We start from the raw sequence: 22,078 nt of genomic DNA, 5'->3' as shown, positions 1-22,078 counted from the left end.
CTGCTGAACTCAAGAGGCCATTTTGCATTTTTTCTATCCTCCCTGGAAGAGGCACTGACAGCACTCCTGTAGCTTCAGTGTGCTTGCTTGTGAAATTGCTTCAGTATGTATGTATCTATCACAAGTACTAATTAATGAAAAAAAGAGGCCAAAATAAGTCAGGTTTTGTACATATATAATTTAAAACTATTCTGTACCAGTACAATATATTAATTTGACAAATGTAAAGTTCATCAGCTGTTAAAGCATTTGCAAAACCACATATCCTACCATAACTTTATTGCACAGTATCTATGAAAATATTAATTCTTAAATTAGAAAACACATTTCAATATAGAAGAGACAATCTGATTGAAAGACGATAAGAAAATCTACTCTGAAAATAACAAAAATTCACAGGTTACCAAGCTTAACAGGTGTATCTGTAGGCCCAATCTACAAAACAGGTTTATATATAGCATCCTGTTCTGGCTATTAAAAAGAAAGTACTCACTGTACCTTTGTTATAGATCCCAATGTAGGTCAGACTAAATTCATACAAAACCGATGGCAAGTCCAGCATTAACATTTTGAATACCTTGGGTACCACATTTACTACTTCCCATAGTTCCTGACATCTTGCTGAATTGACTTGTGATCGAACATTGCACAGGCATTTTGCAGGAATAGATTCTTTGACACAGCACAGGATTAGTTTTCTCAGTCTCATAACTATTTAATTTTACCAGTGTAACATCTGTAAATATAAAACACCAAGAATGAAAGTTTAATCTGTTTTTCACAAAAGCAATTATAATTTACAGTTACAAACTAATTAGAAAATATCAAGGGACAGCTTTTTGGCCTGTACTGATCTCCATTAAGGATTTAGGTGTACCTCTTAAATGTAGTGTAAGCAGCAATATATGTATTATATATATATATATATGTGTGTGTGTGTGTTCTTGAAGATATACTAGCAAGAGCTGTAAAATGTTAATATGTTCCTGGGTCTAAATAATCACAGTTAATAAGCAATTACAATAAAGCTTGGTAGAAAATCCAGTTTACCACAGAGCCAAGTATCTAAGCTCAAAGCTGTCCTATACTGTCCTCTTTTGTGTACAATAGTCTATTTCTGCTGAATAATCTAAAGAATTTAGCAGTGAAGAGTAGTAAGTAGGGTGGATCATGAAGTGCATCAAAACTTTAAACTCTACTAAGCCAATTAAAATTGTCTAGTAGATGCAAAGTAGTCTCTAAAGTCATTTGGGTACTTATGTCCTGCATAAGCCAAGTCACTATGAAATTATGCATCTAGCCAGATATTTTTCTTTTTTTTTTTTTTCCTTAAAGAGTGGTTATGAGATTACAATTTGCAGGTAAAATATTTATCAAAACTGAAAATTAATAGAAAAACTTGCATCTATCAAAGATTACAGGCAGTCCTTTTTCAGAACTGACTGCTCTTCTCTCACAGCTTCTCAACCAGCTGAGTGTTTCTTTTAAAAAATAATATCTTATAAAAAGATTCTACAAAGAAACAAGTGTTTCAGAACCCCCCCCACACCTGTTGTTTTCCCTTACGATTTTCTCTTTTACTGGAAAAAATAATAAAACTTTATCAAATAGGTACTGCATTAGGTAAGCTATAACATCTGTTGTCTGGGAATTTTCTTCATCTTCCCAAACATGTGCAACTTCCCCCATGTTTGTGGGGTTTCTGAGGCTGTAGCTGATAAACTTATTAGGAACATAAGGTAATCGGCACACAAAAGAAATTTTCCGTAATTAAATACATTATAAAGCATTTTAATAAAATAATTTTTGTAACTTCAGTATAATACATGTTTGCAAAACTAAAAGGGTTTTTAAAAGTGCTAAGTATTAAACAGAAGTTTCTTGAAAGTCCCACAACTCAGACATAATACGGCTTTCCCTGTCCATAATGTAGGCACGCTATTTGGTTGTAAAAAAGACAGTGTCACTTGTCAATTAATCCAGCTTCTTTAATTTTTGTGTAGAAGAATTTCTCCAGTATGTTGGCACATTTGTAGTATTCACTCTCGGGGGGGTTGTACTCTCTGCAGTTTGTAAAGACTCGCTGCAAGTCTGCCATGAATAATTTCTTAGACACGTAGTACCTGTTCTTGAGTCGCTCACTCATTGTTTTGAGATCTGTACAGAAGAAAAATAGATTAACAGCGTTTGATTCAAAGACTTTTTGTGTGCAATATCCCTTCAGACTGATTTGCCATTTTACATGAACTGGCAAAGCTAGGATTTGGAATGGAAATTGCCTTCATCTAAGGCATGGTCCATTCTTTAGCTTCAAAAGCAACTGAGCTGCTGGAACTAAGCAATATGTCACTGTAAGGATGATATTATGTAGAGTTTATTTTTACTTCTTTACAACATTAAAGCTTTTTATTTCTGTTCTCACAGCTCTGTTTTCTGTGGGTAGTAGATGTCCCTAATGCTCTTTTGACTGTCCTGAGACAACCTGTTCTCAGCTCCACTGGAGGAGGCCTTAGGAGTGTACAGGCAAAGAATTCAAACATCACAAAACATGTATGTTAAGCTAAAATCCTTACTGCTGTGCAAACACAGCAGAGAAGATACATTGATCTATAGTACAGGCAGGATTTGCAGCTTTGAAAAAATATATTAAATTTGTTCTACATTCTACATATATTTTTATCACCTCTTCAGAGTTTGTAGTTGTATATCCTTTTTAAGAATCATGTGAGAACTGATCTCTCCTGCTTTCAGAGCATCATGCAAAACATTTACTTACAGAACACTCTTTAAGAAGTGTTCTCCTTCATACTAAATTCAGTCATCCATAAAATATGTAAATCATATCAGTGTTCTCCACATAGTTGCTTTGCCAGTAATTATCATCAGTCATTTAAAAATTCTGTCTACATTACAAGTGTTCTAGGAGTGAGTACAGGAATAGAAGTAGTGGGAGGTGTGCTGGATGCCTTGGCTTTTCTCACCTCAGATGCTCTAACAACTATTTTTTTTAGCAGTGCTTGAGCCAGGCATCAGCAGCCCCTTTATGAAACTGTAACAGAAGCAGCTGAAATGAAGAAGTTTTAACATCAACAAGTATTGGCAAGGACAGCAGAGACCAAAGACCTCCAATGCAAGGGAATTAAGCTTTTTAACTTCAGATTTAAAAATATGGTTGTATTTTTGTTTTGGTAATGTTTTTGGGGGCTTTAGGGGGTGGGTTTTGGTTTTTTTAAGGGATATTTGAATTTGTTAAAAGAGAGAAAAACCCTGTCAAATTGACAAGATCGGATTATTTAAGGAAAGTTTGATGTATGCTCTCAAATACCTTTTCCAATGATAGAGAACTTGCCACTCCCTAGTTTTGCACATATTTTGGAGAAGTAAAGGCTCATTCAGCTCCCATTAAGTCTGAAATTCAGGTGCCTATACCTAAACTAGATATCCATAGACTAATTATAGCACCCAGCTGAGAAGGCTGTTCAGAGCCCCCTAAAGCAAATGTTGTCTGGCTGGAGAGTTAAGCTGCTCTCCTCTAAGTGCAGTGAAAGTTTGGTTCCATCTGTCACTCAGCCATACAGCTTTTGAAGGGCAGATGAAAAGGGAAAAAAAACCCCAAAGAGTATTGCTTGAAAGAGCACCTGAGGAGCACATAAAACAGGTAAAAAAAAAAAAATATACGTGAGAACTGACCTCAGAAGGTAGTAAAAAAATTTTACTGCTGTACCTCTCAAAAACTGTACAATTTAGTCTGTATGCAAACATAAAGGCAACTGTTATCTCTTGTATGAGCAACTTTTTACAGTATCAGCATGCTGTCAGGGACAGCAGAAAGAAATCTGAAGTTAATCACAAATCACAGCAGTAGTCATGCTGGGCTCCTTAGCTGAAAAAAACAAGGCAAAACTAAACCAAAGGCCTCAGCTTAATCCTCAAAGGAGAACTGCTGCCCCCACCTCTACTGTAATGCATCTGAGCAAGGAAAGGACAGACAACACTCCTACTTTGGGTTTGCCAGCTCAGGTAAGTTCTTTGAAACCACTGTTCAAACAGCCAGCTAGATCTGCTCAGAAAAGCAGACAGAGAAAACTGCCACAGAAGGGGACTAACATTCTTTTTATTCACTGGTAGAAAATAAATTTGTGTCAGGGACACAGGAAGCCAGCTACTGGTTCATAAAGTATATGTATATCTGCTATTTGGGAATGATAAGTTGAATACAAAAAATAATTAAATTGATATACATGGTCTGGGAGCCTATGCAAAGCAACATGAACAAATACTTTATTCTCTGAGAAACTGATGAGTAGTAGCCTGCCATGAACCTGTATTTCATTCTCTAATGATTTAAAAGGGTTCAGAAGCTGTCATCAGAATGACAGAGGTAAGCTCTGCATAAAAGAGAAAGGAGTGTCGGAATTCAGTGTTAAATCTGGTGCAGTACAAATCAACCATATGTTTAGAGCATCACTGAATTATCATTGAAATCATATATCCCAGAAGTCAAAAGCTGGGTTATCATAGAAGCAGTCAAAAGAAAAGTATTATTAGCAGTTGGGTACTTCCCGTTGCAAGCAATCCTACATAAACAATAGCTGCATTACTTATAAGTAAAAATAAACAAATAAAACACCTCAGACAACTGTGGCAGATCTAAAAGACAAAGAAAAGTTAGCTTACAATCAGCTGCACGAAGCATTTTTCTAAACTTAAATTGGAGCAAAATGTTAAGACTTACTTAGAAAACCCTGGGACTTTTCAAAAGATTTTCTCTATGTGACTTAGAAATCTTAAATCTGTATTTCAAAGCAACTCAAATGCTCAGGTGTTCCTTGAGGTTTACCTTGAGGTTTTTTAACATAGGAGCAGGATCTGCAATGACCAGTTACCACACACAAGAACATATTCCTACAACTCACCTACACTAGCTCAGTTCTGAAAGCTTCTAGCTGACTGCATCACTTAAGAGCTTATTAGGGTTCTCTAGGGCACACTTAGATTTCAGATATATATACCATACATGTTTCACAAAGGTCACAGAGCACTCATCAATTTCAAATGACAGCATCACACTCTTGACACTTCAGAGCTGCAAGTAACATATACCTTTCACCATAAAACAATCAGAGTAAAATTTATCTGCTATGTCTGCATAATGATTTTAAAACTCTATACTTAAAAAATGTTAATGGCATTACCCATGGGAAACCTTATAACTTCATAATATCCAGGAGCTTCTGTTCTCTTCACGGGTTCCATGAAGGGCCAAGCGCTTTGATGGCTCTTTGGTAAAGAAAAAAGTAAGGTATCTAATATGGAAACTAGATATTGGAAATAATTTAAAAATCTTTACAGAAAGTAAACTAGAACTAGCACTCACCTTCACTTGCTGCAGGATGGTTTTTAATGTGCTGTAAAGTTGATCTGGATCCTTGGGCTCCTTACTTGAAGGAAAATATGAATACAAAAAGATTAATTTGAATCTCTTATCTTCATGCCTACAATTTGTATCTTACCAAAAAGCAACTCCAAAGTTTCAAGCATTTTATGGAAGAAATAAAATTTAAAACAAGCAAACAAACCCAAACAAAAATCCCTAAAAAGAACCAAACCACACTTGCCCACAATAAAAAATAAAATTAAAAAAGCCTACCAAAAAACCCACTTAAGAACTCATGTCTTGCAGATTATTTATCTGATTTCCAATTGATGGAAGGAAACATCAAGTGACATTGTTTAAAGACTTTCCTCAAAGGAAATATGCCAACTGCTTAATGGTTTTACTTTATGCAGTACTTACCCTCTTTCTTTTCCACTTGGTTTCCAGCCAGTCTCTCCTGCACACCAACAACATGAGATATTATATGGGAACTACAGTAGGTCAAAACATTAACTGAGTTATTGCAACTCAAAGAAGAAAAGCCTTTTCAGCACTACTGCAGTAAAATTGGTGTGTTTTAATAAAAGCTACTCCTAATAAATAACATAACCATCTAGCCTACAGCCCCATTCAATTTCCTACATGTCTCTTCCTCCAGACTGCTGAAAAGAGTCTAAAATATTTCTATATGAAACACATTTCTTTTCAATAATTCAATACATATTTTACAGCAACCCACCCCAGTAAAGAATAATGATGACAAAGTTATCCAATCTGATTCCTTAGGGACAAAGAATAAATTGCAGAAAAGCACAGCTGAAAAAAAATCCCCCAAAAGATTATAATTTTTTTTTTAATTCTGTTTTGTCCTGTAAGTTCATGTCTAGCACAGAAATCATTGTTGCTCAGGAGTGCAGTGCATTAAAATGGAGCCAGAGGGAAACTGCTGCCTATACTGTGATACAAATCAAAGAGGGATCACATATAAGTAAAATTATACACACATACACAAAAGAAGATCAGCCTGGGATGCCTTGGGGAAATCTCAAAGACAGCAATTGTAATGGAAACACAACAATCTTCACAGAAATCAAATCAGCAGACCAAAACAATTACATTCTAATCAAAAAGAACTCTGTGACTACATTAGTATTTCTAGTCTCAGACCTTTCTTGGGCTGTTCTGCTTTTGTTCTACATTAAAAGAGATTGATACATACTAATTCCAGGAATGCTTTCGATAGGAATCTGCCGTACTCCATCTTTGAAGCAAGAAAGGCCAGGATAAACTTTTCGTATTTGAGCTTGTTTTCTTTCTATGAGCTTTTTAATGATCTGCAATAAAGCAGCAGAGAAAACAAAAAATAATTTGTTTGATCTAAACGCAGAAGAATAATGCAAAACTCTCATGAGCAAACATTTTCACTTCCTAACCTTGCAGTCCTTTTCCAAAAAGCTGGTAATGGGGCTGAGCTACCTGACCAAATACTGATTCTGCAGATGAAGCCACCAAATCTCTCAGCTATTTTGGCACAAATCTAGAAAAAAAGGAGTCATTGCTTGCTCTATTGGTCACAGGTAGAAGCTGTACAGCTTCAGGGAAGACAGCAGCAGAGGCAGAGAAGGAAATTTTCTGGAAGAAGGTTTTGGGAACAGGTTCTAAAATTCTAACAGCTAGAGCTTCTGAAATGATTCAGCCCAGCTGGTCAAAAATTTCAAGGCACATATTGAGTGCACATATTCTGATGTACATATGTGTTTGTATTCTGAAATTTTAGAAATAACCTACTCACTTCAAAGTGTCCATATATCTATAGGAGTTGCTTATGTATCAGTCAAAGATACTATCATGGAAAATTTTCTCTGGAGGATGTCAGAATGATGCCACTCTTCAGAACCAAAATTCTACTCTGCTTGTAAATGCTAGGGAAAAGCTTTTCCCACTCCTGGGTACACCCTGTTTTACTTTGCAATCTTATTACCTCAAATCCTAAGCAATTTGCTTTGGTGCTCCTGATACACACTTAGATACTTATCTAAGCTTTATGTGTGAATATGTGACTAAAAACTTTCTAACTTGGAGTAAACAAATACACAGCAATTCAGACCACCAGTTTGACAGACCGTTTTCTCTGGAAATAATAAAAATGTACATATTTTTATTTTTAAGGACCTTCACTCCCTCACACATAGTATTTCCTCTCAAAGAAGGGGAAAAGAGAAAAGCAGACTTTCAACAGAGCTTAGAAATGTTAAGAGAAATACAGTATACAACAGTACCATGGCCAGAGTCCAGCATAGTACGAAAATAATTTCAATCTAATTATTAAATCCAACTTAAGCCCTTCGTATAATTTAGGAACTAGTGGCTCTTCCTGATTAAAGCAAGCTGTTCAATCAGTAACAGTGATTGTTCACAAGTCAGTAGGTCACACAGCTTTGCATAAAGGGATTTGTCATTTTTTTCAGAATGAATGTAAACAAGCTATTGGTACAGTGTTGGGTGATATGGTCTTAGCAGCCATAAGCATATATTCCAATTCTCAAATAAAACCTTCGATTCTGTGAAAAACTTCACTTCTAAAAGAAGAAGTCCTGAAAAGTCTGATGTCTAGTACAGGCCAATTCCAGCATTCAAGAAAATTGGTACATAATACAAGCTGTCAAAATTCTTATGTCCAGGTAGCGTTTTCACTGCTTTTGATATCAGCAGACAAGCAAACATTCTTCATAAAGCTGCAGACTGTGAGGGCTATTTCTAAATTTCTTTGCAACAGGGAGAATAAAAGGCCTGATCTGTGTTTTGAGTGTTAAACAGGCAATCCTAAGATGCATTTCCAAAACTGTATATAATTATTCTCAGAGAAGATCAACAGCACACATCAGTGTATAACTGCAGCTTTCTACCTAATAATGTTGGACATGACATGTCTGGAGGATCAAGGCAGTTTAGCTACAAGAGGAGTGTCTCCAAGCTCTTTAGAATAATGTGGACATCCCAATAAATAAGAGAGTGAAGAAAGCAATCCGAGAGCCAAAATTTGGAAAACTGACAAGTTTTTGGAAGCAGCATGTTATGTTGATGGTTTGGGCCCAGAGCTGTACTACTGCAGTCAAGCACACCTAAGACATAAGAGGCTACAAGAGATAATCCACTATCCACCCACACTGACAACATCCCATCCCTAAGGGGCAGATGGCATGTCCAGCAGCAGCCTGGAATCTGAAGGGTAATGCAGCCAAGGAGAAATTAAAGGGAAAAACTCATGGTCTATGTTGTATGGGCATATGAAAACTTTCTTATTGAGTGAAGTTAAAAAGCCTTGTCAACTAATTGTAAATCCATCAGATACTGTCTCTCCTTCTCCAAGCATGGGCCAAATCATACTATTGGAAGAAAAATGATTGTGCCATAAAAAAGCTTTTTTAACAAAATAAAAGGTCAAGTTTTAACTTTGAAAGAACAAATTATCCTTATAATTTGTATTTATTTAAAAACCCAGGAAGGTATTTAAACACAACCGGAAACATCATAATTATTTTGCTACTAAACTGACTTATTATATGGAATATTATTATAAACTAAATAAAGAACATACCAGATAAACTCAGACTGGAAATTAAGACAGGCCACCCTTGTTTCATATATTAAAAGGGAGTCAGAAAAAAGAATCCTCTTTCTTTCTAATAAAATAGAGGTCATACAATACAAACACTCCATTTAATTGTCATGCTAATGAACACTACTGATATGGGGGGGAAGGAATTGACAGCCATAAATTAAAAAAAAAAAAAAAGAAAATCAATCTCACCAGATTTTGCTTAGTTAACTACCACAAAATTCAACTGTGAATTACCCCTCAAAATATCATTACTTTAACAGTCTTGTTGTTTTAAGACAGTAAGTTAGAATTCAATGCTTCAACTACAAAATTTTTGCACTGTGACTTGTATGAAGGGATTATTCTAACTAATGAAAGTATACACTCAAATTTAAGCACCAAAGCAAAGAAGAGAGCTAACCTGGCACCCACTGAACTGTTTCTAAACATCTGAATAGAGGATAGCATTAAACATTTCATTTCAATCTTTACCTCTTTTTGCTTTTTGATGATGACGGAAAATTCTGTATAGGGGATCCTCGGATTTAATTCACATCCCATTAATGTGGCACCCTCATAATCCTTGATGTAGCCAACATATTTTGCTTTTGGTACTTTAATGTCTTTGGAGAAACCCTGAAAAATTAAAAAAGCTTATATTGTCATGATGCCATTTTCCTTTTACATTTGCTTTAACTGAAATGAATGAGGATTTAGAATCAAATTCATTATAACGTTTAAATGCAAAAAAATACAACAGAGTGAGCTATAGACCATGGTTCAGTGCTGCAAAAACCTTCTCATTGGAGGCACTTGTTACAAAAATAGTTAATTGCTAAGAAGAGAAATGGGGGAGAGATTTTTCTTGATATTTTTTTCTGTGGACTCAGCCTAGATTTTTTAAAAGATTTGCTATTTAATATTAAAGACTGCCAATCCCATTGTCATAGGTCAAGGAAAGTTGCTGTTGAAGTTGTTGAGATGATAGCAATTTTGGAGGTGGATTTTTTTTTTTTTTTACTTGTGTATTTCAAGTAAAAAACAAGTTAATAAATTCTATTACAAGTTCCAGAGTTATACTACAGTCTTCATACAATTCAAAAGTTAATTGGAAAACAAACACACAAAAGAATCAACTAACATAATCAAAAGCAATATAGGACTCTCACTTGGGTTGATTATATTCTTCTGTTAAGTGGTATCTATGATACCTCAGTAAAAAGTAAAAATTCAGCCAGGAATTCTGCCTCATAATTTACCATCAAAGGCTAGGACAGTTGGAGATGAGCACTTGCAAACTGTTGAGGGGATATTGCAGACATGAGAATGGTCTGTCTGCACAGACCCAATAGGTGAGTCACAGGCCCAGCTTTTATTCATTTTGAATGTGTGAAGAGTAAATTGTATCAGTTTTATATATGGAATCATAGAACAGGTTGGAAGGAACTTGAGCAGGCCATCTAGCCCCATCTCAGCTCGGAACAGGTCTCATATCTGGTTGGTCAAGGCCATGACCAGTCTTGAAGACTGTAAAGAACAGAGACTCCACCACCTCCCTAGGCAACATTTTTCAGTATTTTGCCACCCTTAGGACAGGAGTGGAAAAAAAATTCTTTCTACCAAGATGCAATTTCCCACTATCCAGCCATCTTCATCGCCTAATGCTGTACACTTCTGAGAAAAATCTGACTCCATTTTGCTGACCAGATAGTTGAAACTTGTTTTTCAAATCTATTTGGCAGATTAGGCATTGCTGTCTTTCCTGAACATGAACCTCATGCTTCAAATCAGGAGGAGCTGTTAGTGTAGATGAGGTAAGTTTTAGTCTGTCACAGATATGTCAAGTCCTTCTTTATACTTCGTATAGAATCAGTGAAAGAACTGAATGAATCAAGGAGACAACCCATATTTTATTAATTTTTCAAATTAGACAAATTTTAGACTATCCCATATACCTATATTCAGATGATTCTATCAAAGCAAAATGTATTAGAAGCCAATAACATTAGACAAGATGAACACAGAGTACATTTTATAGATAAAAAATATACATGTAAAACTGCACTATGCATTTTATCCAGCTACTTTGTCATGTCTAGTTATTTCGTTTATCACAGCTAGATGTTGAACTTCTTGCACAAAGTAATTTCTTGCATTAAACTTACTTGTTTTTTGAAGTAGCCAATAGCATATTCATCTGCATATGTGAGGAAGTTGAGAATGTTGTGTTTGATGTGGTACTCCTTCAGATGGTTCATCAGGTGAGTCCCATAACCCTGTGGGAAACATGAGGAAAAAGCCATGACAAAGCCTTTGGGGACTGCAAGTATTAGAACCTGTGGACTGAGGGTTATTACACAGTTTTTCAAAATGCAGTCTTTTCTCTCGATCCTGTTTTAAAGATTTTCTCATAATTAACTTGGTGTCGTACACTCAAGAGCAAACTGTTTTCAGCTTTGCAAGGGTATCTTTGTGACCCAGCATGGAAGTTGTAATTCAAGGTGCCCACCTTTTTTGTTCCTCTTTTAAATTAGATATCGACCATTAAAAGTCGCATATTTCACCCATAACAAAACTGCACATACTGTAACAACAGAGCATCCTGTCTGAGCCATACCACTTCAAAACTGCAAAGCAGCAGCAATACTGAAATTATTCCAGTGTTCTGTGCACCTGTAGCAAGACAGTCTCTGCCTCAAAGGATTCAAAATCAAAACTTATCATAAAGCATAAAAGGGAACAGTGAACAATTACCATAATAAGGTGCAGAAAACTATTGAGTCCACAATCAAATAAATAGCTATGCCTTCTGACTGCACAAAGGCATGATTTCCATTTAAATTCAACCCCAAAGTAAACAAAAGGTTGCATTTATTCCCATTACCAAGTAAGCCATAGTCATCCCCTTCTGCTGTGATATGAAGAAATGTAAAGTAGACAGGAAAACCCATAATAATGTTTTGTTCCTGCATATGTTCCAATTTCCTTATCATGGAGACTAACTGGGCATTTAAAGAAACATACAGGGATTCCTTTTGGGTACTCTGTTCTTGACAACTGGGGAAATTTTTACTTATGTGCAAAAGCCAGAAAAATAAATTAGAAAATACAAACTTCTGATTTAATTTACAAGTTAATAGCCCCAAATATGGCCATAGCCAGAGAAGGAACTAAGCTGTGTTCAGTAAAATTTAAAATTATTTTGTAACAGGCGACCAAACTACCTCAAAAACAATTCAATTTGTATGCAAAAAGTTCCCATATTTTTTACTCCAGCCTCAAACTGAATTAAAATAGGAATTTTTTTTTTTTCCTAAGACTAGGTAGGTCAACCATGTGTGAACATTTGTTTTTTTCTCAGTTATCTGGTAGCAGGGTCAGTTTACTCATAGAGAAAGGTGGGAAGGCAAATTTTCAGAATCACTCAACTGATCCAGCAAAGCACCCAGAGGATAAAAGAATAAACACTGTGTCATGCAACCTTGCGGGCAATCTGATGGGTCAGAATTATTTGCTCTATTATTTTGAAAGATTATTCCTAGGAAATCACAACACACCTTTGACAGCCTCCCCTGTGTTGTGCAGTTAGGAATAACTTAGGCATATTCTGTTAGGGTTTGCATTTGCTAAAACACTTTGAATGCTGAAAGGCCACTGCTAAGCGTAGGGGAATGTTCCCCTCTGATACCAGAGCTGAATAAAATCAAATATAACCCAAGTATTAACAGTTGTCAGAGACTTTCAATCCCACTGTGTTACCCTTTCACACCAGCGTGTACAATTTCTGCATGTTAACTGCTACACACTCTGAATTAACCCACATCTCAGCTCTTGCTGCTTGAACTGAAAATCATGAAGCTACAGCACCATCTAAAGGCAAAATACTGAACCAAATGGTTGGCGTTAGATCTCCGTTAGCTGGATATGTTAGGTAAATCTCATGTATTCATAGTGCTCTGTATTTTCAACACAGATACTAATTCTCAAAATTCTGAGAAAATGTTGTGACATTAACTCAAGAAAATAGACCCTGTGCTTATTTTGAGATGTAAAACTATACCTATTTTTTTTACCATATGTCATTTACATTGAAATCATGTAATGTCACAAAGTGATTGAACACAAATTACTGCCACACACACGCAATACTTATTTCAGTTAACTACGATGTGTTACACTACAAAGAGTCACAACTACTGGGGACAGAGATGTGAAAAGTCCAAGAATAGCAGACTACTGGCCACTATTACTCTGCTGAGAATAACTTTAATTAATTATTTACAGGTAATCCTGCTATTATGATCATGATTCTAAATCTGCACATTTTAGTTTAGTTTTTGTGTATTATATTCAGAATCACTGTATCTTTCAAAATCTATTTCTGTCTGGCAACTCAGCAGTATATTCAACATGACCAAAAACATTAGGAGTACATGCAGTAGGTGAATGGGACTCAAATCCATTCAATAAACCCTGGTACTACAGAATTATTTTTACCTTGACTTGTTCATTGGAAGTCACAGCACAGAAAACAATCTCTGTAAATCCTTGGGAAGGGAACATCCGGAAGCAGATACCACCGATAACACGACCATCTTTTATTAATGCAAGGGTTTTATGTTTCCTGAGCAGACAAAAATAACAATCACTTTAATTCATGTACATAGTACATAAAGTGCCATTAACCTTCCTTTTTTCAGAAACTTGATTCACTTCTTTCCATGATGCTAATACAATTGCATATGCCTCCTAAGTAAGCCACTTTTATCTACAGAAGAGCTGTTATTTTAACATCATGCTTTCAGTATACCATAAAGGTCATCATCGTAAAGCAAGCTCCTGGCCTTGCCAAGTACTCTGAGATAGCTGGGTAATGCCCAATGAATAAAAGTTGTATTGCTTTCATTGAATCTATTGCTGACACCATCACACATTTCTAAGGATGATTTTATCCTGAGTAAATTAGAAATTAATGGAGAGAACAGGAGAGCAAGTCCTTTCTAAGGGATTCCTGTTTCTTTGCATGCACTCTCCATGGCTAGGCTATCAATTTCAAGTGCAGGTGATGAAGTGATGACATTTCATATTTCTAATCACCCACTCCTAGGGGAATCAAGACCAGAATAAATATCCATTTCTGTTGCACTTATAATGACTGCCAGGAAAGAGGTAGTAAGGTGCAATCTCAGCTCTTATGTCAAGAATAAAGAATTTTAGTATAATCCTCAAGGTGTGAAGACAGCACACCCTTCTTTAGATTATTCAACACACAGGATCATATAAATCATAAATTATACAAGTTATTTATAGAAGATGTATTTTGGGGGTAAATGTTGGTGCCAAAAGTGAGACCCTGCCAAAAAGCCCAAAGAGCAGTTATATAGTATGTGCCACTATTGAAGAAGAGTTTATACATATTAAATATTCTTATTTTTGTTGTACTTATTTTAGTGCTCTTTACTTGTGGAATGAGAGCAGCAATGAAGTAGCTTGAGCTTTTGTGGTAGGTTTGTCCTGGCTGGATGCAGGTGCCCACCAAAGCTGTTCTACCACTCCTGTCCTCAGCTGGACAGAGGAGAGAAAATGTAATGAAAGGCTCATGAGTTGAGATAAGAGCAGGAAGAGATCACTCAACAATTACCACAACTGGCCAAACAGACTTCACTTGGGGAAATTACCTGAATTTATTACCAATCAAAATCAGAGCAGGATGTTGGGAAGTAAAACAACTCCTAAAACTACCTTTCCCCCAGCCCCTCCTCCTTCCTGATTCTCTACCTTCTTCCCCAAGCAGTGCAGGGGGATGGAGAGGGGGGTTATGGTCAGTTCCCCACATGTTGTCTCTGTCATAGCTTCCTCCTCAGGGAGAGTTCCTCCCCTGCTCCAGTGTGGGGTCGCTCCCACAGCATACAGTTCTTCAGGAACTGCAGCAGCACAGCTCCCTTCCCACAGGGTCACAAGTGCTGCCAGCAAACCTGCTCTAGCAGAGAGTGAGCAACTCTCTCACAGGGCCACGGCATCTGCCAGGAGCCTGCTCCAGGGTGACTTTCCACAGAGACTTCCTTCAGGCATCCACCTGCTCTGGCATGGGGCTCCTTCACAGGCTGCAGAGGGACGTGTGCCTCGCCACGGTGCTCACCATGAAAGGTTAAACTGCTGGAGCAGATCGTGGAGAACTGCAGCCTGTGGGAAGGACCCATGCTGGAGGAGTTCATGGAGAACTGTCTGTCGTGGGAGGGACCCCATACTGGAGCAGGGAGAGAGTGTATGAAGTTTCCCCCTGTGGAGGAAGAAGCAGCGAACACCACATGGGAACTGACTGCAGCTCCATTCCCCATCCCCCTGCGCTGCTTGAGGGAGAAGGCAGAGAATCACGAATGAAGCTAAGCCTGGGAGAAAGGGAGGCATGGGGCAAAGGTACTTCAAAATATAGTTTTTATTTTCTCATTATCCTACTCTGATCTGATTTGTACAAAATTAAATAAATTTCCCCAAGTTGAATCTATTTTGTCTGTGATAGTAATCAGTGAGTGCTGTCTCCCTGTCCTTATCTCTATCCAAGAATTTTGTATTTTCCCTCCCCTGCCCAGCTGAGGAGTGGAGCAACACAGCAGGTTTTATGGGAATCTGGCATCCAGCCAAGGCCAACCCACCACAGTCCCACAACAAGAAGCCACCTATCTTTAATACAACCACCTAGATGGTAATTGGGTACAACCCAATCAGACTGACCAGGAGTTATGAGGGCAGAGCTGCTCTGCACATCACGTCTGCTGGCACCTTCCTACAGCCCTGCCTGCAAACAGCACCAGACTCCCCCTGCCTCACAGGCCAAAGCCCTCTGCAAGGATACCCACGGATCAAAGACCAAGCGGGTGATGTATTCCTTCGGCATTCGAGGCAGCTGATGGGAGAACACGTTCTGCAAACCAACCAGCCACATCATAATCTTCTTGTTGGGCTTCTGGTTCAGGGAGTTGCCAACCACATGGAATTCAATCACCCCCCTGCGCTCCTCCAGCCTCGCCGCCTCGTCCCGGGCCGAGTGTGCCGAGAGGAAGTTGGTCTGTACCACACAAAAGAGGAACAAAATCACATTTTGGGATTTCCCATCCTCTGACAGAACAGCCCTAATGAACAAGCAAATAAAACCCACTTTTTTTTTTTCCAACAGTGCTGCCAGTGATTGCCATTGTAATGTACTTTCACAGAAGTGACACCATCAAATAAGCCAGATGTAAATCTACACTACAGTTTATAAAGGTCTATCTGAACTTATATTGGTGCAGGTTAGGTAACAACAACAATGGTTATGACTCAAAAAGTTCCAAAATCTCTTGAGGGATAGCACTCATCCAGATGAAGCCTATGCCACTAAGTCTTCATATTTTCTTTAGTCTTAGCCAGCTTGGGCATGACTTGTGGATTCGCCTACACATACTGCAAATCACACATTTTAATGGCAGCGCAGGAAAAGTCATATTTTTTTTCATGTGATTAGTGCTTTCTACTATCTCTGCCACTACTGTAAGGAACTAAAAAGATTTTAATTCCTACAGAATTTACTGTTACATATCTGGCAATTGCATCTATATATCTGACAGCAGATTAAATTAATACAGAAAATTTCTGACACTTATTTTTTCAAGATCATTTTATAATGCCAAAACATCTCTGTATGCACATACTGTTTACTTTTTTGAGCAAAGTTTGGCTGCTGGTTTTCTAGTCACTGCCAGCCCCAACAGCCAGGCTGGCACAGCATTTGTAATATGCAGAGCCATCAGTTACAGTACATAGTTTGAATAAGAAATGTAGGTGGTTCCAAATTTTCAGCAGTTTCTAGCTACATCTTGGCAAACGAGCTGCTGGCAAAACATAGCCTGGCAGAGAGAACAGAAGGAGGAAAAGCCAGCCAAGGGGAAAAAAAAAGTGCAATTCTGTACATGGCACAATTCCGCAATTCTGTTTGTTTTTCTCTTCAAGCCGAAAAAAAGAGCAACTGGGGAAGACAGAGCAAATAAGTGTTTAGATCAGCTTCTGCACTAGAGAGAGGTTTTAACTTTGTATCTTTCATTCTGCTGCAATTTTTAACCCCATTTAACCTTATCTTGTGAGCTGTATCTATAACTAACAATAAAAAGCACACTCTGGAACTGGTCTGTAACAGAAGAACCTTACAGGATAACCCACCTGAGCTCTACCTTTTTACAATCACTAGTTTACAAGTCTCCTTGCTCACTGTATACAATGCATTAAAAAAATTGTAGAACTATTCTTCATGTTAATGAGGTATTTCACCAATATTTTTTGTTCACCTGATCGTACTCTTTCAAGGTCTATTTTTCTTGACAGGACTCTCAGCTTATCATATTCTATCCATGTGGAACATTTACTAAAAACAGACCCTTTACAAACAGACCATTTGCAACACCAAGTCTATATCTCACCTCTGGCCCAAGCATCGCTGCAGGATCTGTAATTGTTGACATTACTTCGTTGATTAACTCAATAGGAATATCTCCTACAACCCTTGGTCTTTTGGAATCCTCCAGAGAATAGGGTTCGTTATTTTTTCTCTTTTCCCCTATAAAACAAAACTCGTAAAAATTAGAAATAACCAAACTGTCACAGACTACCACTATGAAGTCTAGCACTTCTGTTATATTCTTTTGTTTTTATGACTAGTGTTGGGTTTTTTTTGTTTTTGTTACTGTTTGTTTGGGGGGTTTTGTTTGTTTTTTGGTGGTTTTCTTTTTTCATCCCCATAGACAAGGACAAAGAGAAATTAAATCTGAGAAATATTTATCACTTCTCCATTTTGGCTTTGCACTGGGGTATTAGCATGAAGCAGGACGAATACACCTCTCTGTCCACTACACCTCTGTAAATTCACAGTGAAGTTATTTGCTTTTTCTTTTTGCTTCAAAGTCCTCTGCATGGAACCTCTGTGCAGCTGTCTTGGAAGGTCAATGCTCAACACACAAATTGTAGTGCATATTTCTGGATAACATGAAATACCCTTTTTAGGATTCACTGGAACTAAACATCCATCATATATTTCTTTCATCTTTTCTGTAAACCAAGCAGCATGTACAGTGTGATGTGTCAAATATATTTGAAAATCCATATAAAATTTCTAAACCAAAATATACCACGTTAATAATTAACTGCCCTACTAACTGCAAAGCCACATGTATTATATAGCAAAGCCACATGTATTATATAGCAAAAGCAACTAGTTAAATTCATGGAAGAAAAGTCCACCAAGGACTAGCAGAAGCACAGTAACAGAGAGCCAGCTGCTAGCTCAGGATCATCCCACTCATCACCCTACTCATTCCCACTTCTGAAGGACAAGTTGAGGAATGACCTTAAAGAAAACTGCAGCTTAGAAGCCTTCTTAAGTTTCTCTGGAGTGAACACTGAGACTAAAAATTCATGTAGGTTTTTCTCCTTCCTTGAGGACTGACTTTACATAAGCCTGGGATCATCTCTCTGACCTACAACCTCTCTTGACAGGCTCATTAATCCTGAGGTGTTTGAAAAAGGATTTATTAGGAGAATTTATGCATTCACCAACATTTCTTCTTACAAGGCTTTTTTTTTTTTTTAACCTAACCTCATTCCAGTTTTAAATTTAACCTGGTTGGTGTGTCTGTGCTTTTCTTTACTGCTAAAATGTATGCACTTTCAGTACCCTGAAAGATTAAAAAACCTAAATGTGATGGCCCCTTCTACTCTGTTATTATTTAAATGAAACCTTTTCTCATGGTTTCTAATAGAAGTACTCCAAGAAAATTATTTTTGAAAAAACTTTTGACACCCTCAGACCTTTCCCCATTTTAACTGAATTTAAACAAACCAAATTTTTTTGCAAATACAGTTGCCATTTCTGTTAGTTAAACAGAAAAAGTGGAGAAAAAGGTATGTGTGTGCACATCTTTCAGCAAAACCACTTCAAGTTTGCTAATGCAGAGTGAAGGCAAAGGTTACCACATACTGCAACTACTGATAATATCAACAGAAGCCAAAAGGCAAGTCTCCCTCTCCATTACCTAAGTTTGGGTCAAGGGCAGAAGAAACTTTACAAGCTGGACTCATATTGCCACTGTTGGATTGCTCCAGAGATGAAGGACTTGCACTGTATGCAACAGATCTTGCGACAGGAGGTGGACTGATAACTGCAATGACATAAAAACACAAACACACAAAAATCAGGTCATGGAACCCATTCTGGTGCTGATGGAAAGACTCACAAAGATGGATACCCACCACCCCAAAAGGAACAGGGAACACTGTGCCACAGAGCAATGCCACCAGTTCAGTTCACAAGTAGAGATATTAAAGCTTTATCTCAGTGTATTTTCCTCAGCTAAATTCTATCTAAGGAGGGACTGTTGGATAACAGGGATTGCAAACATCAGGCTTTGTTATTTCGCAGTGCTGAGCAGAAGCTATGAAAACAAACTTCCTTCACACACCTGCCAAGCCTGCTGGCATTTAGCTTCATGAAAAGGTATTTTGTAGGGGTCTACTGAAAAGCAAAATCTCATCATTCAGCTTCAGCTGTCCACTTTAACAGTGCCCTAAGACTGGTTGGACAAATCAAACTCAATAAAGGGAGAAGTTATTTCACCAGCTAAGAGAATGAAACTATTATTTTTAAAGGCCACAGACTAACAACTCTCTAATATTAAAAAAAACCCAAACCATGCTAGTCCTAAATCATGCCGTTTTCATTTGTGTTACCTGCTACAAAATGCAAACTACCTGTCTGGATTCCCAGCTGGCCAGTTCGGGAGCTAGACACCATGAAATCCTGATCCCAAATGGGAGAATTCTGGCTGTACACTTCTTCTTCCAGCATAGACAGAAACCTAGGCAAAAAGAACAGGAAAATATCAACTTCATGGGACCATTCCAAGCAGGTTCTTTTTCAAAATAAGCACTTATGATGTTTTTAAATTAAAAACATTTACTAAGTTAGTAAGAAAATGCTGTTGGCCAATTCTATTTTAAAAAAAGGAGCACATACAAAAAATCACAAACCAAACTAGACATAAGGTATCATAATTCAGTAGAGTGCTTTCACTTACAAAACCTTACCTGTGATTACAAGCAATATTTATCTAATTTCCAAGTGCAGAAAAAGTCAGTTACAAACCACTTTTACAGAACAAAACTCCATTAATAAGAAAGCTATGAGTTGACTGATGTTTTACAGTGATGGCAAAATATGTCTGTTTTGATAAACCAGTGTTTTGCAGATGCACTTGCTTTCTGCATTTTATAAAACCCCAGTGTTACAAACAATGCTCTTAGGAAGATCATTTCATTCCTTCAAGTGTCCTTCTATAACATTTAATCACATGTTTGTGCTTGCATAACAGTATTTTTAAACTTACTTTGGTACAATTACAGAAACAGCATGATTTTAAACCTCTCTTAGCATTATTATATTCCACAGATCAGACTCTCCGGCACGCTCACCTTCTCAGGGCTAACACACCAATTCCCTCTAAAGCAGCAAGAAAGCTGCTTATCCTATATTGCACAAAAGATGTTTTCAAACCAGAAGTTGACATTGCACATTTCTACTCTCTAGAGTCATCTATATGTATAGAAACTGTTCAGCTGAAACCAACAGAACTGTAGAGTAAAACTTTCTTGAACAGGATAGGGATTTTCAGGATCAAGTCAGACTCTTGTAGTGTGTATATAGGACAGCCATACCTCAGCAATGTGCAGTGTTTGCTGCTGTCTAGACAGCTGATAATGGCTAAAATGTTTGTAACAGTGACCTGAGCATCTGTGACAGAGCAGAAGGACAAATTGAACTTTAGCCAAAGCTCCATTTACAGGCAGCACAGAGGCTCTGCCTTCAGCCCTGTTAGTGACTACTTCCTAGGTATGCACAGACACATCTGGTGGGTGTTCCCTTTGCCCAGAAGGACAGTCCAGGACAGAGGGGAGCCCTGTGCCAATGCCAGGCTCCATGCTCTGGGACACAGCTCCTCTGCAGAGCTCACTCAGCACAATGGCAGAGGAGAGACAAATGCTTCAGACAAGTACAGCCCATGAAAGATTGAAAACGTTATTCATATTTCCCACAGATCATCTGCAAACAGTACTTGTCTTTTTCTCCCCCGCAGAATATCAAAAGGAACTGCAGTGACTAATAATGTTTTTCAAATTACTGCAAAAGGCTTTAAAAGGCAGTGAAAAGAGGGGCATATGCACACCTACATCTTTCACAAATCTGCTCCTTGCATCAATGGGGTGTTAAATCCTTCTTTACACCTGTTTCAGGGCCAGGTCATGATCCTCTTCCTAGATACCCACAAATGTTCTTGTATCCATAAAAGTTCACCCCAAAGACAACGTACATTCTTCAAAGTGGTAAAATAAACTATTAGTAATAGTAGAAGCAACAAATCCTGGTTCTACTCAGCTTGGGAAAGCTCATGTTGTTTTTCACTCCCCTGAGCTCCAACACAGCTTCCGGCCCAACACAATAGCTTGCACAGATTGCATCAGTGACACCAGGTCTTCTGTAGGTTCAGTTCATTTGTTGTTAGGAGGGACAGGCTTTTAAAATACGACCTGGAGAAGCAAGCTACCCTCATAAAATAAGGACATTTTTAAAGTGATAAACTACTTTAACAGGAATTCATTACAATGAATGATCCTGTCACCATCACTGCCCCTCTTTACCACCAGTAAAATGTTTGAAATTAAGGACTGTCAATGTTGACATGTTTCAAGACAAGTCATTCTCCCACATACCCTCATATGTAATTATTGAAGTTTTATTAAGAGGTATCAACATCATCAACATTCCAGTACTGGAAAAGATAGCCAGTATGAAATTTATGAGTTTAGAATTCACTATTGCAGTTTTATACTGACTCCTCTCTAATAAACCCATCTCTTCTGGGGTGGGTGACTACTTTGTTCGCTACTACAATGCTGAATTAAGCTGAAATTTTTATAAACCCTGTGCAACACCCCCCCTTTTTATCAAAGCTCCATCACCAAAGCAGATGCAAGCATGTTTTTGGAGGTCTGGACCTACATTGTTTCCAAGGACTGCAGAA

The 22,078-nt window shown here is 37.7% G+C and overlaps 1 protein-coding gene across 3 annotated transcripts in view; it reads right to left on the bottom strand.

Annotated features, from left to right (window-relative positions):
* Positions 1-158: 158 nt before the first annotated feature.
* KAT2B (lysine acetyltransferase 2B) overlaps positions 159-22,078 on the bottom strand; it is a 40,849-nt gene continuing 18,929 nt past the window's right edge. The window contains exons 7-18 of one of the 3 annotated variants that reach the window (XM_085051074.1): positions 19,752-19,858; positions 19,037-19,162; positions 17,429-17,565; positions 15,836-16,044; positions 13,476-13,602; positions 11,144-11,254; positions 9,471-9,614; positions 6,597-6,711; positions 5,798-5,834; positions 5,378-5,441; positions 5,196-5,280; positions 159-2,157 (exon numbers count right to left, since the gene is read on the bottom strand). In XM_085051074.1, coding sequence (XP_084907200.1) covers positions 1,964-2,157; positions 5,196-5,280; positions 5,378-5,441; positions 5,798-5,834; positions 6,597-6,711; positions 9,471-9,614; positions 11,144-11,254; positions 13,476-13,602; positions 15,836-16,044; positions 17,429-17,565; positions 19,037-19,162; positions 19,752-19,858 — 1,456 coding nt within the window. In that variant the 3' untranslated portion in view covers positions 159-1,963. Of the gene's footprint in view, positions 2,158-5,195; positions 5,307-5,377; positions 5,442-5,797; positions 5,835-6,596; positions 6,712-9,470; positions 9,615-11,143; positions 11,255-13,475; positions 13,603-15,835; positions 16,045-17,428; positions 17,566-19,036; positions 19,163-19,751; positions 19,859-22,078 lie in introns of all 3 variants that reach the window. The other 2 variants (XM_085051076.1, XM_085051077.1) reach the window with 2 other exon arrangements.

The sequence above is a fragment of the Lichenostomus cassidix genome, chromosome 2, assembly GCF_008360975.1.
Source record: "Lichenostomus cassidix isolate B80296 chromosome 2, HeHo_3.0, whole genome shotgun sequence".
Taxonomy (NCBI): Eukaryota; Metazoa; Chordata; class Aves; order Passeriformes; family Meliphagidae; genus Lichenostomus; species Lichenostomus cassidix.
Note: the sequence above shows the minus strand (reverse complement) of the source record. Positions and strands in the feature narration are given on the sequence as shown.